The following is a 21,902-nucleotide window of genomic DNA, read 5'->3' on the forward strand; positions in this document are numbered from 1 at the left end:
ATTCTTTCGTCGTCTTATCAAACATTCTTCATGGGTAGTGACTTCTGTTTCACGTTCCCGGTCTTGAACTTTCGAAAAAAATTAGCTCGAAAGGAAGCCTAGTTCTGAGAATATGAAATGATGTTTAGACATCGTCAAAGTCTTATCGATCGAAAGACAGGACGCACAAAGACACTGGCGTCAGTGGTACAGTCCGTGAAAAATATTTCACACGGTCAGTATTCAAACGAGGAACTGCGATCCTCTCAGACCATATTTCGCAAAGCGCCTTTCCGTCTTACGCAAGTTAAAAAGGAAATCAGACCAGCTCCTAACAGCACTTGAATTCACGTTCAAGCCACTGAGTGTCGCCTCTCTCTCCGATCCAATAAATTAACAAAGCCAAAATTATTAATCTCGATAAATGTGGATGAAGTAAGGCGTATCAAATATCAAATCACGCCTCCCTCGTTTATATAAGCGCCTAATCCAGGTCTGCCTTCATCTCGTGAGTCGAACTAGGAACCTGGACTGGCACAGTCGAGAAGATGAGATGGGCTGGGCATGTAGCGCGCATGGATGGGGCAAGAGGGTATTGATCGGGAAGCCTGAGGGGGAAAAGACCTCCGGGGAGACCTAGACGTAGATGGGAGGATAATCTCAGGCGGGATCTATGGGAGATAGGAGTTGAAGGAGACTGAATTTTGTTGGCCCAGGACAGGGTCCGGTGGAGGGCTTTGGTTAATTCGGTGATGAACCTTCGGGTTCGGTAAGCCATTTGGTTGGTTGGGTCCACTATTTGGGAAGCCTGAGGGGAAGAGACCTCTGGGGAGACCTAGACGTAGATGGGAGGATAATCTGAGGCGGGATCTATGGGAGATAGGAGTTGAAGGAGACTGGATTTTGTTGGCCCAGGACAGGGCTTTGGTTAATTCAGTGATGAACCTTCGGGTTCCGTAAGCCATCTGGTTGGTTATTGTTTAGTTTTGCGCGCTTATTGAACGATTTAAAAAAAAAAATATTTTCAATTATTTTCTTAAATTACCTAGCAGCGGACGCACCCGCGCCCAGCCCTACCAACGTATGCCCACCGGAAAGTGCCCTCCTTCGGACGATGCTGTCTCCAAGCAACCGATGGCCCTGGGCAGGTCGTTCGAAGGGGCGTGGCCCGTGCTCCACGCATTCAACAACGAAAGTATTTCCATACAATTACCACATTGGTTTTCCACTCTCCTGGCATGCAAGTCTCTTTGGTACGCCCTCCTTACAAATTCTCACATTCACTTTTCCTAATTCTAATAATCAATTCATTTACTTCCTGATAAATGTATTAATGCAAAAAGAACAATTAAAAATACTCGCCAAACAGAGAAGTTGGAGCTACGAACGAAGCCCAGTCATAAGAAACCTCCACCCCTTGTCATCAGACCTCTCTTTTACATAACAAAATAATATCAACTGCTTCGAACTTATAAAATCTACAACAGATTTTTTACATTCATTTCTCCTTAATTGCATCTTTCTTTCTGTCTGTCTCTTTATATCAGTCATATATAACACTTCATTATATTATAAATCATCTTGTATTAATTTTCCTGTAAATGTCTGCACATAAATTTAATCTCCCTACCAAAGTTCCATGAATTACTTCAGTCTTTGCCACACAATAAAAAGAAAATCAAGCCAAATTTATATGTGGATCACATTTGACAGTACTTCCACTGATCAGTACATGTAATCATTAATAACCAACCAGATGGCTTATGGAACTCGAAGTTTCATCACCGAATTAACCAAAGCCCTGTCTTGGGCCAACAAAATCCAGTCTCCTTCAACTCCTATCTCCCATAGATCCGGCCTGAGATTATCCTCCCATCTTTGTCTAGGTCTCCATAGAGGTCTCTTTCCCTCAGGCTTCCTCCTGCCTGAGATTATCCTCCCATCTACGTCTAGGTCTCCCCAGAGGTCTCTTTTCCCCTCAGGCTTCCCAACCCGGTGCACACCTCTTGTCCCATCTATGCACACTACATGCCTTGCCCATCTCATTCTTCTCGACTTAATCACCCTCACAATATTGGGGGAGGAGTACAGATTTTTAAGCTCGTCATTAATTACTTTTCTCCACGCCCCATCGTCTTCTCTCGTAGGCCCAAATATCCTCCTCAACACCGGATTCTCAAACACCTGCAATCCGTGTTCCTCCCTCTGAGTGAGAGACCATGTTTCGCACCCATACAAAACAACAGGCAAGATTATTGTTTTGTATACTTTAATTTTCAGGTTCTTAGAAATCCGACGGGAACACAAAATATTTTGAACTGAGAAGTTGCAAGCATTTCCGGAATTTAATCTCCTCCTAACTTCCTCATGAGTGTCATTTTCATTTGTTATTGTTGTTCCCAGATATTTGAACTTTGAAACCCTTTCAAAGGACTTATTAGCCACCCTAAGTTCATTCTGCCCTCCTGTCTTCTGATGACGAAATACTAACGTGTACTTAGTTTTTTCTGAATTTACTTCCAGCCCCACTTGTCTACCAGCCTCTAGTAAAACTTCTGCGTTCCTCTTTATTGTATTCATATCGTCCCCCAATAAATTAACATCATCAACAAATGCCAATAGCTGATGTGATCTGTTTCGTCTGAACCCACACTGATGATCTCCAATAATTTCATTCGCACATGGACTTAATCTTGCCGAAAGAATGTTTGATAGAATTTTGTATGAGGCTGATAGCAGAGAAATTCCTTGGTAATTACCACACTCAGTCTTGTCCCCCTTCTTATGAATAGGAATAATTATGGATTCCTTCCATCGTTGTCTGGGGTTGATATCCCTTCTTAAAGTTTTTAATGCCTCTGTACAGGTCTCTGATATTTTTCCCTTATTATTTGTCTCAAGATCAACAATTTTGCCCTTCAGGTATTCCCTTTTCTTATTCCCAAAGCTTCTACTAGCCTCACGTTACATAGATTATCCGCATTTGTTTCGTTTGAGTCCTTCGATCTATTAATTTGGAACATTCCTCATCAAACCACGGTTTATTTTGCCTTCTCCTGTAGTATCCTAGTTTCTCTTTGGCTGAAATTTTGATGCAGTTTCTGACATTTTCCCACTCCCTGTTGATGTCCACACTTTCATTATCTTCATTTGTCTCTAAAATCTGAAACCTATTCGAAATGTCAACTTTATATTGTTCTTTCGCCTCTCCCTCACTTAATTTTCTCAAATCAAATCTTTCTGTGTCAAAATTTTGTTTAGTTCGTCTACTTACTGAAAGCTGCTCCCCCATTTTGCTACCACCAGATAATGATCAGTGTCACAATCTGCTCCTCTGAATGATCTCTCCGCCTTCTCTTATCTTCTAACACATGGTCTATTTGATTGTGTGTGCTGCCATCTGGAGACGTCTAAGTGTATTTATGAACATCACCATGTGGAAATTTTGTACTTTTTACAATTAAATCTTTTGATGTGGTGAAGGTCACTGCTCTGACGCCATTATCATTACTAAGTGCATGGAGACTCTCGCTGCCTATCGTGGGTTTGAAGATATCCTCCCTCCCAATTTCTGTTTTATTTGACAACAGTTTTTATATGTGAATATTTAACCTGTATTGTATGGTTAATAGAGGATTTAAACCCTTGTGCTGTGGGGTTGCTGGATGGATGTTAACTCAGGGTGAACAAGTTTAGTGGTGCTCTGAAGTCGTATACGGCCAGCTGGATCCTGTGTAAGCAGTGACACGTGGGCGATGATAATGAAGTAATGAAAACATTAATAATGAATCTCTACTGTAATTATCTCTACGACAATGGATTTGTATTCACAACAAACAAACATAAAATTCAGTGAAGTATATAAAATCACAGACTGCGTCTGGAAAATATGCCATTCCACGCTTGTCGTAACTGAGGTAGGCCCGCGAGGTTAAACCCCACTTTCACCATTACAGTGTGGCAAGGACCACTTATGGTCATACCAGAATCAACGAAGACAATTTCTAAAAGCATTAATATATATGCCTGTCACTGATCAAAGGACAAGTTGGTAATGTTTTGAAATATGGTGCTGAGAAATTAAAGGCCGCAGAAACGAGTAAAGTCAATTTCTATTTATTATATCCCATTAGTGCACTGCCACGAAGTCTAACAAATAATTCTCCACTGACTTTCAGTGCCCCAGCCGTATAGAGGCTCCTAATGTTCCAAGTACCAAATCCCATATCCTTTTTAAATTTCCATGGTCGCGCCAAGGAGTCCGTCATGGTCCGAGGCTCAGTTAATGTGTTCGCAACTATGCTTTTTTTAAGGTGAAAAGTTGTTAGCCTTACCCCCCAAACTGAGGACCACCCTTTGACCGCTGTCCAGGACTCCTTATTCTATATATTCGCAGCCAACATCCATACCTGGAGGATGTCCCTCTATCCGCAACCTGAGGACACGCCATGCGGTGGTATGAGGGACCCCCACCATACATGGAATTCATTAATAATTAACAGTCATTAATGTAAGAAAATTTTTATTTTCGTGGCCCTTCATTTCAGTTATATAGAACTTTTGTTTTACTCTAGTATATTTTAAATAATTTTTTTAATTCTGTTTAATTTTTGGGAATAGTTCCCGAGTTATTTATTTTTAATTTTAGTCTGCATATAAATTTATATACCCCACCTGAGTTGTCGTAGCATTCTTTCGACATCGCCTCAGATAAAATTCAAGGAATACCAAGTCACAAACATGTGTGCATCAAGGGCTCCAGTAATTTCGGCATTAGCTACATATATCCATTACATAATTAATGTATAAATAAGAGTAATTAATGTATCCAAAGTTTTCTTATTTTAACGGACACTTCTTAACAGTTATATATAACTGTTTTACTTCCAATATATTTCAAACAATCTCTGTATTGTGATCACTTTTGTGCAATACTTCCCGAGATATTAATTTTACTGAGAAAGTAGCGAGGTACGGACGCAGCCTAGTCAAACGAAACCTATGACACTAAACTGGTGGTCAGCCAAGGACACACCTGAGCCCAAATAACCTATGAATGTTAGCCTGCTGTGGATGCACCCTAGACCTACCAACCTATGCCAATCAGATGGTACCCTGCTGTAGAAGCAGCCTAGCATCTGAGACAGTTGCCTGCTACAGACGCAGCCGAGGCTAACATACGCTCCTGTTAATCTGATAGCCCGCTGAGGTCGCACCCTAGACCTACCAACCTCCGCCCCTGAAAATGTAGCATCTTAGGAGCTTGTCATCAGACCTCTCTTTAGCATAACAAAATAATATCAACTGCTTCAAACTTATAAAATCTACAACAGAATTTTTACATTAATTTCTCCAATACTAAATGAAATCAATATACGCCTATCTCCGTCTTCAGGTAAAACCTAATCTGTTGGGCCCAATCGATATAGCTTATCCCTATTTTGAACTGAGAAGTAACACATATTTCCTAAATTTAGTGTGCTCCTAATTTTCTCATGAATATAATTTTGATGTTATTGTTGTTCCCAAATATTTGAACTTTGTCACACTTTCAAAGGATTTATTAGCCACCCTATGATAATTTTGCCCGCCTGTCTGCTGACGACAAGATACCAACATGTACTTAGTTTTTCCTGAATTTACTTCTAGCCCCACCTGTCCACCAGCCTCTAGCAAAACTTCTGCGTTCCTCTTTATTGCATTCATATCGTCCCCCAATAAATTAACATCATCAGCAAATGCCAATAGCTGACGTGTCCCATTCAATTGCAAACCCTCCGGCCTATCTTGGACTTTCCTGATGGCATATTCTAACAAAGAAATTATAGAGCAATGGAGACAAAGCAGCTCCTTGTTTCAGACCAGTCTTGAAGACTCTGATAAATATTTAAGCACACGAATTTTGCTACAGGTTTCATGTAAGCACATTTTTATTAGACTCACTAGCTTCTTTGGTTTACCAAATTCAATGAGAATATTGTGTAACACTTTTCTTTTAAACAGAGTGGTAGGCCATTCAGAAACTTTTAATTGATTGATGTACTGTCCCATCTTTTCTCTAGTATCTGACAAATGCAGAAGATCTGATCAATAACTATTGTTGATCTGTTACATCTGAACTCACACTGATCATCCACAAACTCATCAATAATTGACAGGAATTTGTGTATGTAAATTTTTATTTTAATGGCCTTTTATATCAGTTATATATAACTCATATACTTCATTATGATCAATTGTATTCTTTATTCCATTGAATTTGGTGAAATAGTTCCTAAGATATTATATAATTGTAAAAGTTTGCATATAAAAACTCACCATTCTGCATACTCAAAGCAGCTTCCTCCTACACAGGCAAGCACACAGGATAACTGCTGCACCAAACTGAAAAGGAAAACAGATATAGCAAGATAATTAATTATTTTAACATGAAGGAGTTATATTATTTTAATGGTCCCATATAACAGTTATATATAACACTTTTACTTCATTATGTCGTAAATGACCTCTCTATTCTGTTGAACTTGGTGATATAGTACCTGAAATATTAATTTTATTGCAAAAGCCTACAAATAAAAACTCACCTTTCTGAATACTCAAAGCTGCTTCCTCCCACACACAGGACAGCTGCACCGCACTGGAAACCAGATATATGAAGATAATTAATTATTGTAACAAGACGCTTTTATGCATAAAAGGAATATTAAGTTACAAGTGTGCCAATCAGATTTTCCAGCACTTATGGCGTTCTCTACATATTCACTTTACATAATTCATCAATACTTAACAGTAACAAAGGTACGTAAATTCTTACATCAGTTAAATGTAACACTGTTGTTCCTTGATTGGGTGTATGTCCCACTACAGCGCACTATTTCTTTATTAAAACACACTTCAAACTCGCACAGTACTTGCATCCACCGATCCTCGACAAACGCACAAGGCAGAAGACGCCAAGACTACAGTACCAACATTATACACCTAACAACAGCTAAGGTTACAGTCATACCAACTTTAAAACATCGAACATTAGCTAAGGTTACAGTCCTGCCAACATGAACACCGAACATTCCGTCTACTTTGACGGATGTCAACACTTACTACAAATTACATTACTTGTAAATCCAAATTGTCCAAATGTAAACAAAACAAAAAATGATGTGTAAGTTGAACGATATTCGTATTCATCGGTCACTAAAACAAAAACTTATTCACACTTAATTTGTTTAAAGCCCGTTTCACTAGTAATATGGAAGTGGACACAGTTTATTTATGTCTTTTCACCTGACCCCTTGCAACTTTAACTGTCGCCAACTCTTCCTATGACCTTGCTCATTCTCCAGGTAAGGGGTGGCAGCCCGTCTTCTCACTGAAGCAGGATGAGCCCCACTTTGATGTTACGTTTTTCAAATTTCCATTTTCCTCGTTGTGAAGCTCATTGAGGTACTCCTTGGACCAACAATGCCAGAAATGCTGCCATCTGCTTAAGCGATTTACTGATACTGTCGTTAGATCAGTTTCTGGCAAAGCTATGAGGGAGTCTCCAATTAGGAAGTGACCTGGGGTGATTGGAGATGGGTCAGAATGTTCACTGGGAAACATTGTCAAAGGTGCGGAGTTGAAACAAGATTAAATTTGAGTTGTCAAGGTAATGAGCTCTTCCAAGGTCAAAGCAGTGTTTCCAACCACTCTTCTGTAATGAGATTTAAATGATTTCACACCGGCCTCCCATAGCCCACCAACATGCGTAGAACGCAGACAGATTTTTGTACCATGGTACATGATACTGGGTTGCGTATTCAATGGTATACCTGTATTTTAGTAAAGTTCTGTGATGTACAAAAATGCTTTCAAGAAATTTATTTCAAAATACATTTTATAATACAAGAAAGCCTTCTGCATTATCTTAAGTTATCTCAAGTTCTCTTTAGATGTTTTGTACTGTATACTAGAACTGAATTTTTTATTCCCACGCTTTGTAAATCTTTAATGTCAACAGAAATATTTGAATTTGAGCCTGCAATTGGTATCACGTTAGTAGGAGTACCACTTCCCCATTCATCCATAGAGGAGTCTTCAAATTTAGTAAGAAAAACAACACATTCACTTTCATGTTTCATAAACACAAAATATCACTCTGTGATCACTACATTAAAAAAGGAATATATACATTTATCTGCATATAACACACACCTTTATTTTTGGATTTGAAAATTAAAAAATTAAGTATTTGTGTTTAACATGTTTAGGAACAAAATGTTTTGTAGTATAAGATGTCTGAAGATTATGCAGACAGTGTCAGCATTCATTGTTATGGCTGGTATTTTATGAAACCTACGTAGATGCATTCATATTTAAAGTCAGTCAGATGATGGCTTTTCTTTTACAGCAACAGAAAATGCAAAACTCAAAAAACAATTGCTGACCCACTTCGTTTATCTGCATCCTTCTTGTAGTTTGTTGGTTTTTGTGAGCTGCAGTAACAAATGCACAGGTAACAAGATATTGAGTAACACCATAAGTTTTAAGCTACAAGCTGTACCAATATGCAGAGAAACAAGGCAAAAGACCTGTAGGTCATAAGTTTGATGTGAACAAACGGTGTTTTAGAAAATGGTGTAAACATAATGAAAAGTCTAGACAATTCAATGACAGAAAGCAGACATTTCACAGTAAGCAAATCAGCTTCTTTCAAATTGAAGACGAACTCTGCTTATGCCGTGCCATGGGGAACACATGTAGTTTCTACTTAAATTCTGTAGCTGGAAGTTTATAAAATAGCACAAACATTTAACATTTCTGTAACTAAATTCAAGGCCAGTTATGGATGGGTACAGCAAGTCTTGAATCATTGGCAGCTATCAATTTGTAGGATTACAATTTCTCAAAACCTACCTAAAGAGTATGAAGAACTAATTAATTTTCAGAAATCTGTTATTTTATCAAGAAATATGGCTACCTTCTTTCTCAGATCAGAAATTTGATCAGACTCTAATATTGTGTGATGACAGCAGCCACAAAATTCTAACTGGTATGAGTTAACTCAAGATATATTTTTAACCCGAGTCAATTTGGGAAGACAAATGAAGTGGTTAATTATGATGAACGGCATGTCTGAATAACATATACAATGGAAAGTTAATAGCAATAAGAAACACATTGAGTATATTATTCCCAAATTAAGCTCTGCATGCTTTGCCATGAGAACAGTCATACCACCCATGACAACAGATACTTTAAAGCTAGTTCACTTTGCTTACTTCCACTCTGTGGTGTCTTATGGATTAATATTTTGGGGGAATTCAACAGACAGTAATAAGGTTTTTTACATGCAAAAGAAAATAATTAGAATAATGGAAGGTGTCAAAAGCACGGTTTATTGTAGAAAATTGTCTCGTAAATTTAATATACTTCCACTTGCAAGTGAATTTATACTCTGCTTGCTATCATTTGTGGTGGAAAAATTGGATAATTTTAAAAGAAATACAGATGTACATAATTTAAATACAAGACGTATATGTGCCAAATGCTAACTTTACTAAATATCAGAAAGGAGTGTACTATACAGGTATCAAGTTGTTTAATAATCTTCCACCAACAGTTAAAAGTCTAAATTATGATATAAACGTATTCAAGCCTGCATTGAAAGATTACCTCTTTACTCACTCCTTCTATTCTGTAGATGATTTCATCTCTGCTGAAAATGTTTAAGCTTTATATCCATAATCTACGTATATGCAAAGCAAGTTTTGTATTTATATTTAAAATTCTGAGGTTTATGTATATTAATTTGTAAAATTATTTTTCATACTTGTATTGCAGAATCTGAAGGTTATGTACATTCACATGTGAAACACGTTCTTGTACTTGTGTTGAAAGTTCTGAAGTGTATGTATATTGTATGAAATGACATGTTGTACATCCTTTGGTTGAGTCCTAAGAAGGATCTATGGAATGTAAATAAACTCTACTCTACTCTACTCTACTCTACTCTTACCATGGCGGGATAAGACGATTCACAGACTGGAACATGATGAGTGAAGGATGCCGATGCATCAGCCTACAAGACAAACCATTACAAAGTATAGAATGAATTGCAGGATGTACAATAGGTTACTAATGTCTTAAGTGCTATTAAGAAGCATCAAATCCATATTTTGCCCGACATCTCAGGATAACTACAAGTTAGTTTTCCAATGCAAGAACTGACAATGAAAAAGATATGATGATGATGAAGTTCCTCCAGCCATTGATGGTTTTCATAACTGGATTATGCTACCCATTGTAGCTTCCCAATTTCCTCGCGATGCTGGGTTGGCACCGGTCCCATACACTGGTCGAAAATCTCATGAGAAATTCCTTTCCCTGAGACTCGAACCAGCGTGCATTCCATATCACCGGTCCGAAGCATGATGCCTCAGACCGTGTGGCTACGGCGCAGGACTTTGAACAAAACAGTCACACAGAGCAAAAACAAATGGACAATGCATTAACCAGCTTCTGCAGATTCTTCATCGGATGCTGGTGAAGGGGTCCAGGACTGATTTCTTCTCCTGAAATGAGATGAAAATCACATCAATCATTCTTATAAATGTCTACAAATGTAACCTTAGGAAATGTTAACATTACAAGATATATGTCTCCCCCATCTTACCTTCTTTAAACGAGCTACGCTGAACACATTCCAGGCGCCGGTTACGATGGCTTTTTCCATCTGTAGACATGGCCAGGGAGTTTTGCAAGCTTGTCTCAGGCTAGGATACTTCCAAGCTTGTATAAGGTTCTGAGGGTAGCCATGGGTGCTAACCTAAAACAAACAAACCAATTTCCATAAGAAATGGAATTAAAAGTAACAATCTGGAATAACCTCCAATGACATGACATCCACACCAAATTCCATGAAAATTTGTCAGCCATTCTCATTTAACAAGTAATGATGCAAACAGTGACACAGTCAATGATGGCATAAGAGGTGATGACATCATCAGCTACTGCAGAGGATCATGGATATTGGCATCACTGTGGATTGTAATCCAGCTACCTCACAACCTTATCATGTTGTGTTGCTTACCACCATTTTAAAGGTACATACTGCCTCCATCTTCACATTCCTAGAAACAATGGCACTGATAGGATTGAATACTAGATGAAGTGCTTAAAAAGCACAGTTCTCCTGAAATAAAGCACTCCACAGACTATAAAGTAAATATAATCTAAAAAAACAAATAGATGTTCCACAGGATGTAACAAGCTGTTCCATCACTGTGTACTATCATAGTCACTGTTACCAATGCAGCGATGAGCTGAATCACAGCCGCGACAGAATGCTAAATACATGCTAGCATCTACTGTTTCACTGAGTAAGATCACAAATAATTAAAAATAATAAAGTGATTTTCAGAAACCCTTGAAGCTAAACCACATATCTGCCACTTTCACAAATTCAGGTTTTTAATTTTAATTACACAAGAAAACATAACCACTATTACATGTTTTTATAATACCTGACAATTTTTGGTTAAAGGTACAATTTGGCTGCACGCGACAGAGACAAGCGACCGAGACAGGCGACAGAGTTACGAGACCGAGACTGGTCGCTTCCTGTCTGCTCTCTGTACAATCGTATGAAGTACAATTACGAGCGCGAGACAAAGCACAGGCTACCGCTCTCGGACCAGTAGTGTCTCGCGACGGGCTCAGGCAGCACGTGTGTTGTTGAGTAAAATAATGGCAGAAATTAAATTTACTGGTGACCAAGATGAGCAATTGGTAGAATCAGTAGCAGAAAACCGACCACTGACCACCGACAGAAAGATCCTTCTTCACGTCTGGTTTTGAATATTGAACTCATAGGTTTTCTTTGTTTCTTTCGCAACAAATAACACAGCAACACATCATCTTCTTCTTCGAGTAACGTTTTTAGAAGCATTTTTGTACTCATTTTTTACAGAATATGTACACGTATGTCTCAACAAAACAAAGAAAACAAACACTTTGCCGCATGTCTCGGTCGTCACCTCAAAAGTGTGTGTCGACAAGCTGCGATGTGTCCGTCTGCCGTCTCTGTCGCCTGTCTCGGTCGCTTGTCTCTGTCGCGTACAGCCAAAGTATACCTTAAGGCAGGGGTGACCAACCCGCGGGCCGCATGTGGCCCGCCTTGAACATTTTATTATTATATTATCTATGTTTACATGTAAGAATAATAGTAAACACAATAATAATAACTCGTTATGTTTCAATTTTTCACTCCAAAAAAAGTCTATAGTGTATCTAAATCGAATATGGGGATATATAATTTTATATGTGGGCTGCGGAGTTATGATGCATTTCCAAAGTGGCCCGAAAGATCAATTGGGTTGGCCACCCCTGCCTTAAGGTAAATTATTGTGGCGTATACGGAGCTGATGCAACAGCGGCTATTCCATCATCTTACCCCACCCCAAATATTTTATGTACGCAATTTTGTAAAGCCGTTTAAAATAAACAAATATCTTGATTGATATTTGTTTTTAAAATGAATTGTTTCATAATAGATTATGGCTTTATTAATACTTTATGCTTTAATCGTTTATAGATTAAATAGCTGTACAAATGATTCCTGTTTAAATTCGCCAATAAGGTGTCGTGTCTTGGAGGACCGCACCCATACGAACCACTGAGATGTCTGCATTCTATGCCGCCAGAATTTCTATATATCCAATGCACAGCGTCATTTGATTGCATTGTCAGTGTGTGTTAGGTACTTGGGTGCTGGAAACGCTTAACTATTAAAACTGTTTTTTGTTATCAGTCATCAAATTATCTATTACAACAATGGTGAGTTCTATATTTTGCTCATTTCAGATATTTTAAGGAAGTTTTGTGATTGATTGAAATGGTTTTCACGAATGGATGTGCTACCTCTGTGAAATACGTTATTACGTATGATTAATAAAATATAAGTTCTGGCATCTAATTAATGCGAAAGTAATATGAATTTCTAATTTTGTGTAATACGTTTATCATATTATCTAAATTTAATTAATTTTGCTTCCACGTGGCCGTGGCTCGACAGAAAGTTCTGAAGTGTATGTATATTGTATTGTGCTTTCAAATGATGTTCAGTTAGACAAAGAATATGTGGTAATTTGGCACTTTTAAGAGAAATTATCAATTCTTCAGTTTTTGGGGAAAGTCCTCTGATGTTCTGATGGAAAACCAGGAGATTTTCTTTCTGGGTGGTTTCTAAGTTTTTGGTTGAAAGGCCTCTAATGTTCTAATGATATAACATGAAATTTTTATTTTGATTGTGATCTAAATTTAGAACTGGCTTATTTACATTGACTTGGATATCTTTCAGGAATTTAGTGATACATTTGGGCCTTAACCTAAAAAAGGCCTAGGTCTTACACCAGTGATTACAGGAATTTTACCAGTATTTGGTTTGCTCCTAATCTCATTGGCAATGAGTTGCACAAGCTTCTCCTTACCCCTTGAATTTAGGTGCAATCCATGTCTGGTGTGGTCATACCTTTTCACAGATGGCACATCAATTAATCTAATGTGCGATCTGTCCGCATTCCAAAGCGCATGCTCAAGTCTCACATTTGCACTCCTAACCCACTTGCTCATATGAGGCCTGTCATGCCGCTCGAGAAGGCCAACAAAACCAACATTAGTATGTAAGCTTTTCCTGGCAATGCTGTCCATATCATTTTCAATCTTGTAATTTCGGTCCATGTCAAGGCTATTTCCCAGTCCTCCCACTATAATTACATTATCATCGTAAGACTTGAGGTTTTCACAGCGGTTAGTATGAAGATTCTTCATACATTATCATCCTTAGTGAAATCTTTGCTTAGTGTTTCTAGTTCCCCAACAACATTGCCAAGTGTAGCATTGGGTTTGAATATATTTGTAACCATATATTCATCCCCTAGGACTGAGTGAAGACGTTCACGTAGTCCCCTACCATGACTACTGCCTAAGAGCAGGACCTTCTTACATTTTTTATTCCTAACAATTTGTTTTGCATCTTTTTCCTTTAACTGAGCAGCACCTGAAGGTTCCGACACAGTCAAAGCCTCAAATTTGTTGCTCAGTTTAACAGTAAATGTTGAACCCTTACTGGAGCAAAGACGTTTGTTTCTGCGTTCCGATTTGGCCTTAACTTCAGTCCAAAGAGTGGACGAATAGTTACATTTAATATTGGAGCTGTTATCAGCTTTCAAACTAGCAATCTGATCATAAGCCGAAGCCAACTCCCTCCGTAGATCCAAAATAGTTTCCTCCTGTTCCCTAACTATCCTGGCCTGTTTACACATCAAACAAAACCATGGCTTAGCTACATCTACATTATTAACAGTGGTGTTGGCACATTCCCAGTGGAACCACCAATTACAGTTGTCACATAATGTACCTTTACAGACTTCTTTCTGGCACGAGCCACATTTGCCTGATAACTCATTAGACCTATTCTTATCTTAAAACTTACTCAAGTTACAAAGGCTTAGACTAAAGAGAACTATTAATAACAGTGAACAGATTGGAGATGTGGATCTAACTTATGTCAAGTTATTATATGAGGAGCAGGTGGTAAGTCTTTCCAAAGCAAGATTCTTCGAATTTAGTGAAATTTGGCGTGAGTGCAAGTTCTATAAAAAACGTGTCATTGTAAAATTATAACTTAAGGGTTTGTGTTTCATCTACAGCAAAACCCAGTACAAGACGACCCACCCCTATCATCATCATCACCACCACAAGACCATGCAAGTCCTCACAAACGGGTTCTAGCATCATCTTCTGTTTTCAAAGCGAGATTCTGCGATTTTAGTGAAATTTAGTGTCCGTACATAAGAAAATTCTCTTCTGTGTGTCTGTCTTGCACCTAACTTCTGAGCTTGAGTTTCTCACAAAATGTACTGTTTTGTGCAAGACACAAAAATTTGCTTCACATTGTGTTACATTCCATGGATCCATAAGACAGTCAGATGACGATAGGTTGTGGAAAAAGTCATAATAATACAATACATATTACAAAGTACAATTCGTACCATTATATAAATTTCAAATAATGCAAACTAAGGATTCACCTAAAGAAATGATAAGTTACAAATAGATCTACCCATTACACACAGAAGAGAATTTACCACTTATTTGTAAACAACATAAATTCATTGACAGAGTAAAAAGAATGCGTAATTAAGTGTCTTTCTGACGCTGCCATAGCTATAATCATGAAATCTGCCTCGCATTTTTATTTGACATTCTTTCATATCAAAGGCTGGAAGATGTCTCACTGTTTTATGGACTGTGAATTGTGTAAATTCTTATGGCAACTATAATTCTGGCCAATCTCATCTCTTGGATGGCAAGAATGTCAATTTTATAATCATTTGTTATTTCAATTAATTTTTTCAGTGCCCCACTTCTATATAATGAAAGCTAATTACACTTTCCTAATCGGAGTTCCATGTTCTTGCTAGGTTGTCACATTTTTTGGGAATTCTCAACAGAATTGCGTTTTTGAAGGTGGGGTCGTCAACCCCCAACCTGGAAATCCAGGTCCCCGAACTTAAATCCCCCAGGCACTGGGTAGCTCATGAACCTCGGGAGCGCTGCTCCCCGCACTCGCAAGACGCGAGCCCCTGAGAGGGTGAATTTAGGTTATGTCTGTTTATTTGTGGTCGTGCGACTGACATTAAGTGAAATAGTTTTATTTGTGGATTGACATTAAACTAAATTAGGCTTTAGGAAAGCCACACACAGAAGCGTTTTATATTAAGAATTGTAAAATTCTGAATAATGTTATGAAAGGGGCTAAAAAGCAGCATTACAGGAGACTTATAGCAAAACCAGATGATGAAATAAAAACAAAGCGGAACATAATAAAAAGGGAGACAGGAAAAATATATTTATCAGATCTTCTAATAAACAATGAAAAAGTAAAAGATCCTGGAAAAGTGGCTTACGTTTTTTCTAACAATTACGGAAAGCTTAAATTTACATCAAGCAGGGACAGAAGATGCTGTTTCATTTTTAAAAGCCGCATTTCCTGTAAAAATTCCTAGTATTAATATTATTCCAACCACTAAAACTGAGGTGAAAAGTGTAACGCGGTCCCTGAAATTAAAGAAAACTCATCCGGTTAAGATGAAGTGACAAGTAAAATTTAGAAAGCTTGTCCAGCCTTAACCTCTCAAAGTTGAACCCCGGCCTCTTCAAATCTTTTGCCTCCATTCATTTCTTATCTTTCCTTATTTCTAGAAATTCATTGGCATTCTCCCTCACAGCACCTTCCCACCTCTTTCTGGGTTTACGTATTCTCCTCTTTCCGTATACATGTATTGTTTCTTGAGTCATATCCTCCATCCTTGCTACATGGCCAGCCCACCGCAATCTCATGAGGTTAATAAACAGGGAAAATTTTAGTTCCTTGTACAGATCACAAATTTCATAATTATGCCCAATTCTCCATCTACCAGCTTTGGACCATAAATTTTTCTTGGTATTTTCCTTTCAAAGACATCCAACGTGTCTTCTAGGATGGTCCAAGGTCACATGAATAGTTTTGTGTAATCTCACTTTGTTATTTTGCTGGACTGGAAAAAGGTGGCAGGACTTTTGGATTAACAATTTGTCGAAGGCTCAAAAGTAAACCAATAAAACCTTCTCGGGCAATCAGCCGCGTTAACTTTGTTACCGTAGTAAAGCGACGTTTCAGGAACGAATTCAATAAATTAAAGAGTTTTGTGTTTCAGCCTGATCTAGTCACGGCACTAGAAACTGCAGTAGTGAAAGCTACTGAAACAGCAGGAGCAGCTACTACTGATGCTGCTTGTGCTGCTGATAATTTACTTACGGTTGGGCTGATCCAAAGAATAGTGGATGCAAGAAACGCAAGGCGACGGACAGCAACAGCGGCAACAAGTGCTTTAGCAACTTAGACTGCAGCAGCAGCAGCCAAAGATGCTGCACAAGTCCAGGTAAGTCCTCAGAAAAGGGTTCTAGCATCGTCTTCTGTTTTCAAAGCGAGATTCTGCAATTTTAGTGAAATTTAGTGTCCATACATAAGAAAATTCTCTTCTGTGTGTCTGTCTTGCACCCAACGTCTGAGCTTGAGCTTCTCACAAAATGTACTGTTTTCTGCAAAACATAAAAATTTGCTTCATATTGAGTTGCATTTCATGGATCCATAAGACAGTCAGATGATGATAGGATGTGGAAAAAGTCATAATAATACAATACTTATTATAAAGTACAATTCTACTATTATATAAATTTCAAATAATGCAAACTAAGGATTCACCTAAAGAAATGATAAGTTACAAATAGATCTACCCATTGCACACAGAAGAGAATTTACCACTTATTTGTAAACAACATAAATTCATTGACAGAGTAAAAAGAATGCGTAATTAAGTGTCTTTCTGACGCTGCCATAGCTATAATCATGAAATCTGCCTCGCATTTTTATTTGACATTCTTTCATATCAAAGGCTGGAAGATGTCTCACTGTTTTATGGACTGTGAATTGTGTAAATTCTTATGGCAACTATAATTCTGGCCAATCTCATCTCTTGGATGGCAAGAATGTCAATTTTATAATCATTTGTTATTTCAATTAATTTTTTCAGTGCCCCACTTCTATATAATGAAAGCTAATTACACTTTCCTAATCGGAGTTCCATGTTCTTGCTAGGTTGCCACATTTTTTGGGAATTCTCAACAGAATTGCGTTTTTGAAGGTGGGGTCGTCAACCCCCAACCTGGAAATCCAGGTCCCCGAACTTACATCCCCCAGGCACTGGGTAGCTCATGAACCTCGGGAGCGCTGCTCCCCGCACTCGCAAGACGCGAGCCCCTGAGAGGGTGAATTTAGGTTATGTCTGTTTATTTGTGGTCGTGCGACTGACATTAAGTGAAATAGTTTTATTTGTGGATTGACATTAAACTAAATTAGGCTTTAGGAAAGCCACACACAGAAGCGTTTTATATTAAGAATTGTAAAATTCTGAATAATGTTATGAAAGGGGCTAAAAAGCAGCATTACAGGAGACTTATAGCAAAATCAGATGATGAAATAAAAACAAAGTGGAACATAATAAAAAGGGAGACAGGAAAAATATATTTATCAGATCTTCTAATAAACAATGAAAAAGTAAAAGATCCTGGAAAAGTGGCTTACGTTTTTTCTAACAATTACGGAAAGCTTAAATTTACATCAAGCAGGGACAGAAGATGCTGTTTCATTTTTAAAAGCCGCATTTCCTGTAAAAATTCCTAGTATTAATATTATTCCAACCACTAAAACTGAGGTGAAAAGTGTAACGCGGTCCCTGAAATTAAAGAAAACTCATCCGGTTAAGATGAAGTGACAAGTAAAATTTAGAAAGCTTGTCCAGCCTTAACCTCTCAAAGTTGAACCCCGGCCTCTTCAAATCTTTTGCCTCCATTCATTTCTTATCTTTCCTTATTTCTAGAAATTCATTGGCATTCTCCCTCACAGCACCTTCCCACCTCTTTCTGGGTTTACGTATTCTCCTCTTTCCGTATACATGTATTGTTTCTTGAGTCATATCCTCCATCCTTGCTACATGGCCAGCCCACCGCAATCTCATGAGGTTAATAAACAGGGAAAATTTTAGTTCCTTGTACAGATCACAAATTTCATAATTATGCCCAATTCTCCATCTACCAGCTTTGGACCATAAATTTTTCTTGGTATTTTCCTTTCAAAGACATCCAACGTGTCTTCTAGGATGGTCCAAGGTCACATGAATAGTTTTGTGTAATCTCACTTTGTTATTTTGCTGGACTGGAAAAAGGTGGCAGGACTTTTGGATTAACAATTTGTCGAAGGCTCAAAAGTAAACCAATAAAACCTTCTCGGGCAATCAGCCGCGTTAACTTTGTTACCGTAGTAAAGCGACGTTTCAGGAACGAATTCAATAAATTAAAGAGTTTTGTGTTTCAGCCTGATCTAGTCACGGCACTAGAAACTGCAGTAGTGAAAGCTACTGAAACAGCAGGAGCAGCTACTACTGATGCTGCTTGTGCTGCTGATAATTTACTTACGGTTGGGCTGATCCAAAGAATAGTGGATGCAAGAAACGCAAGGCGACGGACAGCAACAGCGGCAACAAGTGCTTTAGCAACTTAGACTGCAGCAGCAGCAGCCAAAGATGCTGCACAAGTCCAGGTAAGTCCTCAGAAAAGGGTTCTAGCATCGTCTTCTGTTTTCAAAGCGAGATTCTGCAATTTTAGTGAAATTTAGTGTCCATACATAAGAAAATTCTCTTCTGTGTGTCTGTCTTGCACCCAACGTCTGAGCTTGAGCTTCTCACAAAATGTACTGTTTTCTGCAAAACATAAAAATTTGCTTCATATTGAGTTGCATTTCATGGATCCATAAGACAGTCAGATGATGATAGGATGTGGAAAAAGTCATAATAATACAATACTTATTATAAAGTACAATTCTACTATTATATAAATTTCAAATAATGCAAACTAAGGATTCACCTAAAGAAATGATAAGTTACAAATAGATCTACCCATTGCACACAGAAGAGAATTTACCACTTATTTGTAAACAACATAAATTCATTGACAGAGTAAAAAGAATGCGTAATTAAGTGTCTTTCTGACGCTGCCATAGCTATAATCATGAAATCTGCCTCGCATTTTTATTTGACATTCTTTCATATCAAAGGCTGGAAGATGTCTCACTGTTTTATGGACTGTGAATTGTGTAAATTCTTATGGCAACTATAATTCTGGCCAATCTCATCTCTTGGATGGCAAGAATGTCAATTTTATAATCATTTGTTACTTCAATTAATTGTTCCAGCGCCCCACTTCTATATAATGAAAGCTAATTACACTTTCCTAATCGGAGTTCCATGTTCTTGCTAGGTTGCCACATTTTTTGGGAATTCTCAACAGAATTGCTTTTTCCAAGGTGGGGGTCGTCAACCCCCAACCTGGAAATCCAGGTCCCCGAACTTACATCCCCCAGGCACTGGGTAGCTCATGAACCTCGGGAGCGCTGCTCCCCGCACTCGCAAGACGCGAGCCCCTGAGAGGGTGAATTTAGGTTATGTCTGTTTATTTGTGGTCGTGCGACTGACATTAAGTGAAATAGTTTTATTTGTGGATTGACATTAAACTAAATTAGGCTTTAGGAAAGCCACACACAGAAGCGTTTTATATTAAGAATTGTAAAATTCTGAATAATGTTATGAAAGGGGCTAAAAAGCAGCATTACAGGAGACTTATAGCAAAATCAGATGATGAAATAAAAACAAAGTGGAACATAATAAAAAGGGAGACAGGAAAAATATATTTATCAGATCTTCTAATAAGCAATGAAAAAGTAAAAGATCCTGGAAAAGTGGCTTAAGTTTTTTCTAACAATTACGGAAAGCTTAAATGTACATCAAGCAGGGACAGAAGATGCTGTTTCATTTTTAAAAGCCGCATTTCCTGTAAAAATTCCTAGTATTAATATTATTCCAACCACTAAAACTGAGGTGAAAAGTGTAACGCGGTCCCTGAAATTAAAGAAAACTCATCCGGTTAAGATGAAATAACAAGTAAAATTTAGAAAGCTTGTCCAGCCTTAACCTCTCAAAGTTGAACCCCGGCCTCTTCAAATCTTTTGCCTCCATTCATTTCTTATCTTTCCTTATTTCTAGAAATTCATTGGCATTCTCCCTCACAGCATCTTCCCACCTCTTTCTGGGTTTACATATTCTCCTCTTTCCGTATACATGTATTGTTTCTTGAGTCATATCCTTTATCCTTGCTACATGGCCAGCCCACCGCAATCTCATGAGGTTAATAAACAGGGAAAATTTTAGTTCCTTGTACAAATCACAAATTTCATAATTATACCCAATTCTCCATCTACCAGCTTTGGACCATAAATTTTTCTTGGTATTTTCCTTTCAAAGACATCCAACATGTCTTCTAGGATGGTCCAAGGTCACATCAATAGTTTTGTGTAATCTCACTTTGTTATTTTGCTGGACTGGAAAAAGGTGGCAAGACTTTTGGATTAACAATTTGTCGAAGGCTCAAAAAGTAAACCAATAAAACCTTCTCGGGCAATCAGCCGCGTTAGCTGGTTACGGTAGTAATCCGACGTTTCGAGAACACTCTGTCCCCATCTTCAGGGTTCTCATATGACTGGATCCTCGGAAGTCGCCTGTGTAACTGCCTGCTCGTGACCAGGATCCAGTCGCATCAGAACCCTGAAGATGGGGTCAGAGTTTGTTCCCTAAACGTCGGTTTACTACGGTAACCAGCTAACGCGGCTGATTGCCCAGGAAGATTTTATTGGTTGTACTCGCCACGAAAGTCTCAAATCCCAGCTCAAAACGTACCTTGGAATTTAAGTAAGATCTAATGCCAATTCTAAATTAACGCGAAGTAAATGAATGTGCGTAGAAAGCAAAAATACGTATAAGAAGGTCAACTTACTGATGCCATTTCCTCCTTGAAGAGGCGGCCAGATTTGAATATCACTTCTGCCCAAACACTTTGTCACTAGTCGAACTTCGCAGAGGCGGCGGGCTTCAGTTTGAGAAAAGAAAACTCCCGTAATATGTGGTACCTTTTCAATGACGTATCGACGGATGCCAAGTGGCGACTCTTGTGAACGCAATCGATAAACCAGGTTTATCACTCTGACGACGCAGCAGTGTTGCCAAATGGGTATCTCATTTGATAAAAGCTGCGACCCGCACAGTTGCCAAATTGGCGAAAGAATTTTGCTGCGCGTTCACGAAACCGCGTAGAAATGGATTAAAATTGACTTTCAAACTTTGAAGCTGTTAAGTTTGAAATGCAGTGAAATTTAAGCGCTGTGTGCGGATGGACGAATGACCAAATTCACAATACTATAAAGTAATCAGCCGCGTTAACTGGTTACCGCAGTA

The 21,902-nt window shown here is 38.3% G+C and overlaps 2 protein-coding genes across 4 annotated transcripts in view; both read right to left on the bottom strand.

Moving 5' to 3' along the window:
* The window catches only part of LOC110834262 (uncharacterized), a 39,420-nt gene extending 31,675 nt beyond the window's left edge, over positions 1 to 7,745 (bottom strand). Inside the window, exons 1-3 of the mRNA XM_087353336.1 lie at positions 6,794 to 7,745; positions 6,564 to 6,616; positions 6,298 to 6,363 (exon numbers count right to left, since the gene is read on the bottom strand). The gene's annotated coding sequence lies outside the window, so the exon portion shown is untranslated. The remainder of the gene's footprint in view (positions 1 to 6,297; positions 6,364 to 6,563; positions 6,617 to 6,793) is intronic.
* A 79-nt stretch (positions 7,746 to 7,824) lies between these two features.
* On the bottom strand, positions 7,825 to 21,657 carry LOC110834266 (uncharacterized). 3 transcript variants are annotated; one of them, XM_087353357.1, is made up of 5 exons: positions 21,445 to 21,657; positions 10,634 to 10,786; positions 10,474 to 10,532; positions 9,977 to 10,039; positions 7,825 to 8,453 (listed from the first exon to the last, which is right to left on the bottom strand). In XM_087353357.1, the coding sequence occupies exons 2-5, from the start codon at positions 10,701 to 10,703 to the stop codon at positions 8,415 to 8,417; spliced, it is 231 nt and encodes a 76-aa protein (XP_087209483.1). In that variant the 5' UTR covers positions 10,704 to 10,786; positions 21,445 to 21,657; the 3' UTR covers positions 7,825 to 8,414. The 3 variants fall into 3 exon arrangements, with proteins under 3 accessions (XP_087209483.1, XP_087209482.1, XP_087209484.1); XM_087353356.1 differs by lacking the exon at positions 21,445 to 21,657 and adding an exon at positions 16,820 to 17,199; XM_087353358.1 differs by lacking the exon at positions 21,445 to 21,657 and adding an exon at positions 11,484 to 11,665.
* Positions 21,658 to 21,902: the final 245 nt, after the last annotated feature.

The sequence above is a fragment of the Zootermopsis nevadensis genome, unplaced genomic scaffold (genome assembly GCF_977971745.1).
Source record: "Zootermopsis nevadensis isolate Lab colony 2312 unplaced genomic scaffold, Znev_1.0 Znev_ptg000022l, whole genome shotgun sequence".
In the NCBI taxonomy this organism is placed as follows: domain Eukaryota; kingdom Metazoa; phylum Arthropoda; class Insecta; order Blattodea; family Termopsidae; genus Zootermopsis; species Zootermopsis nevadensis.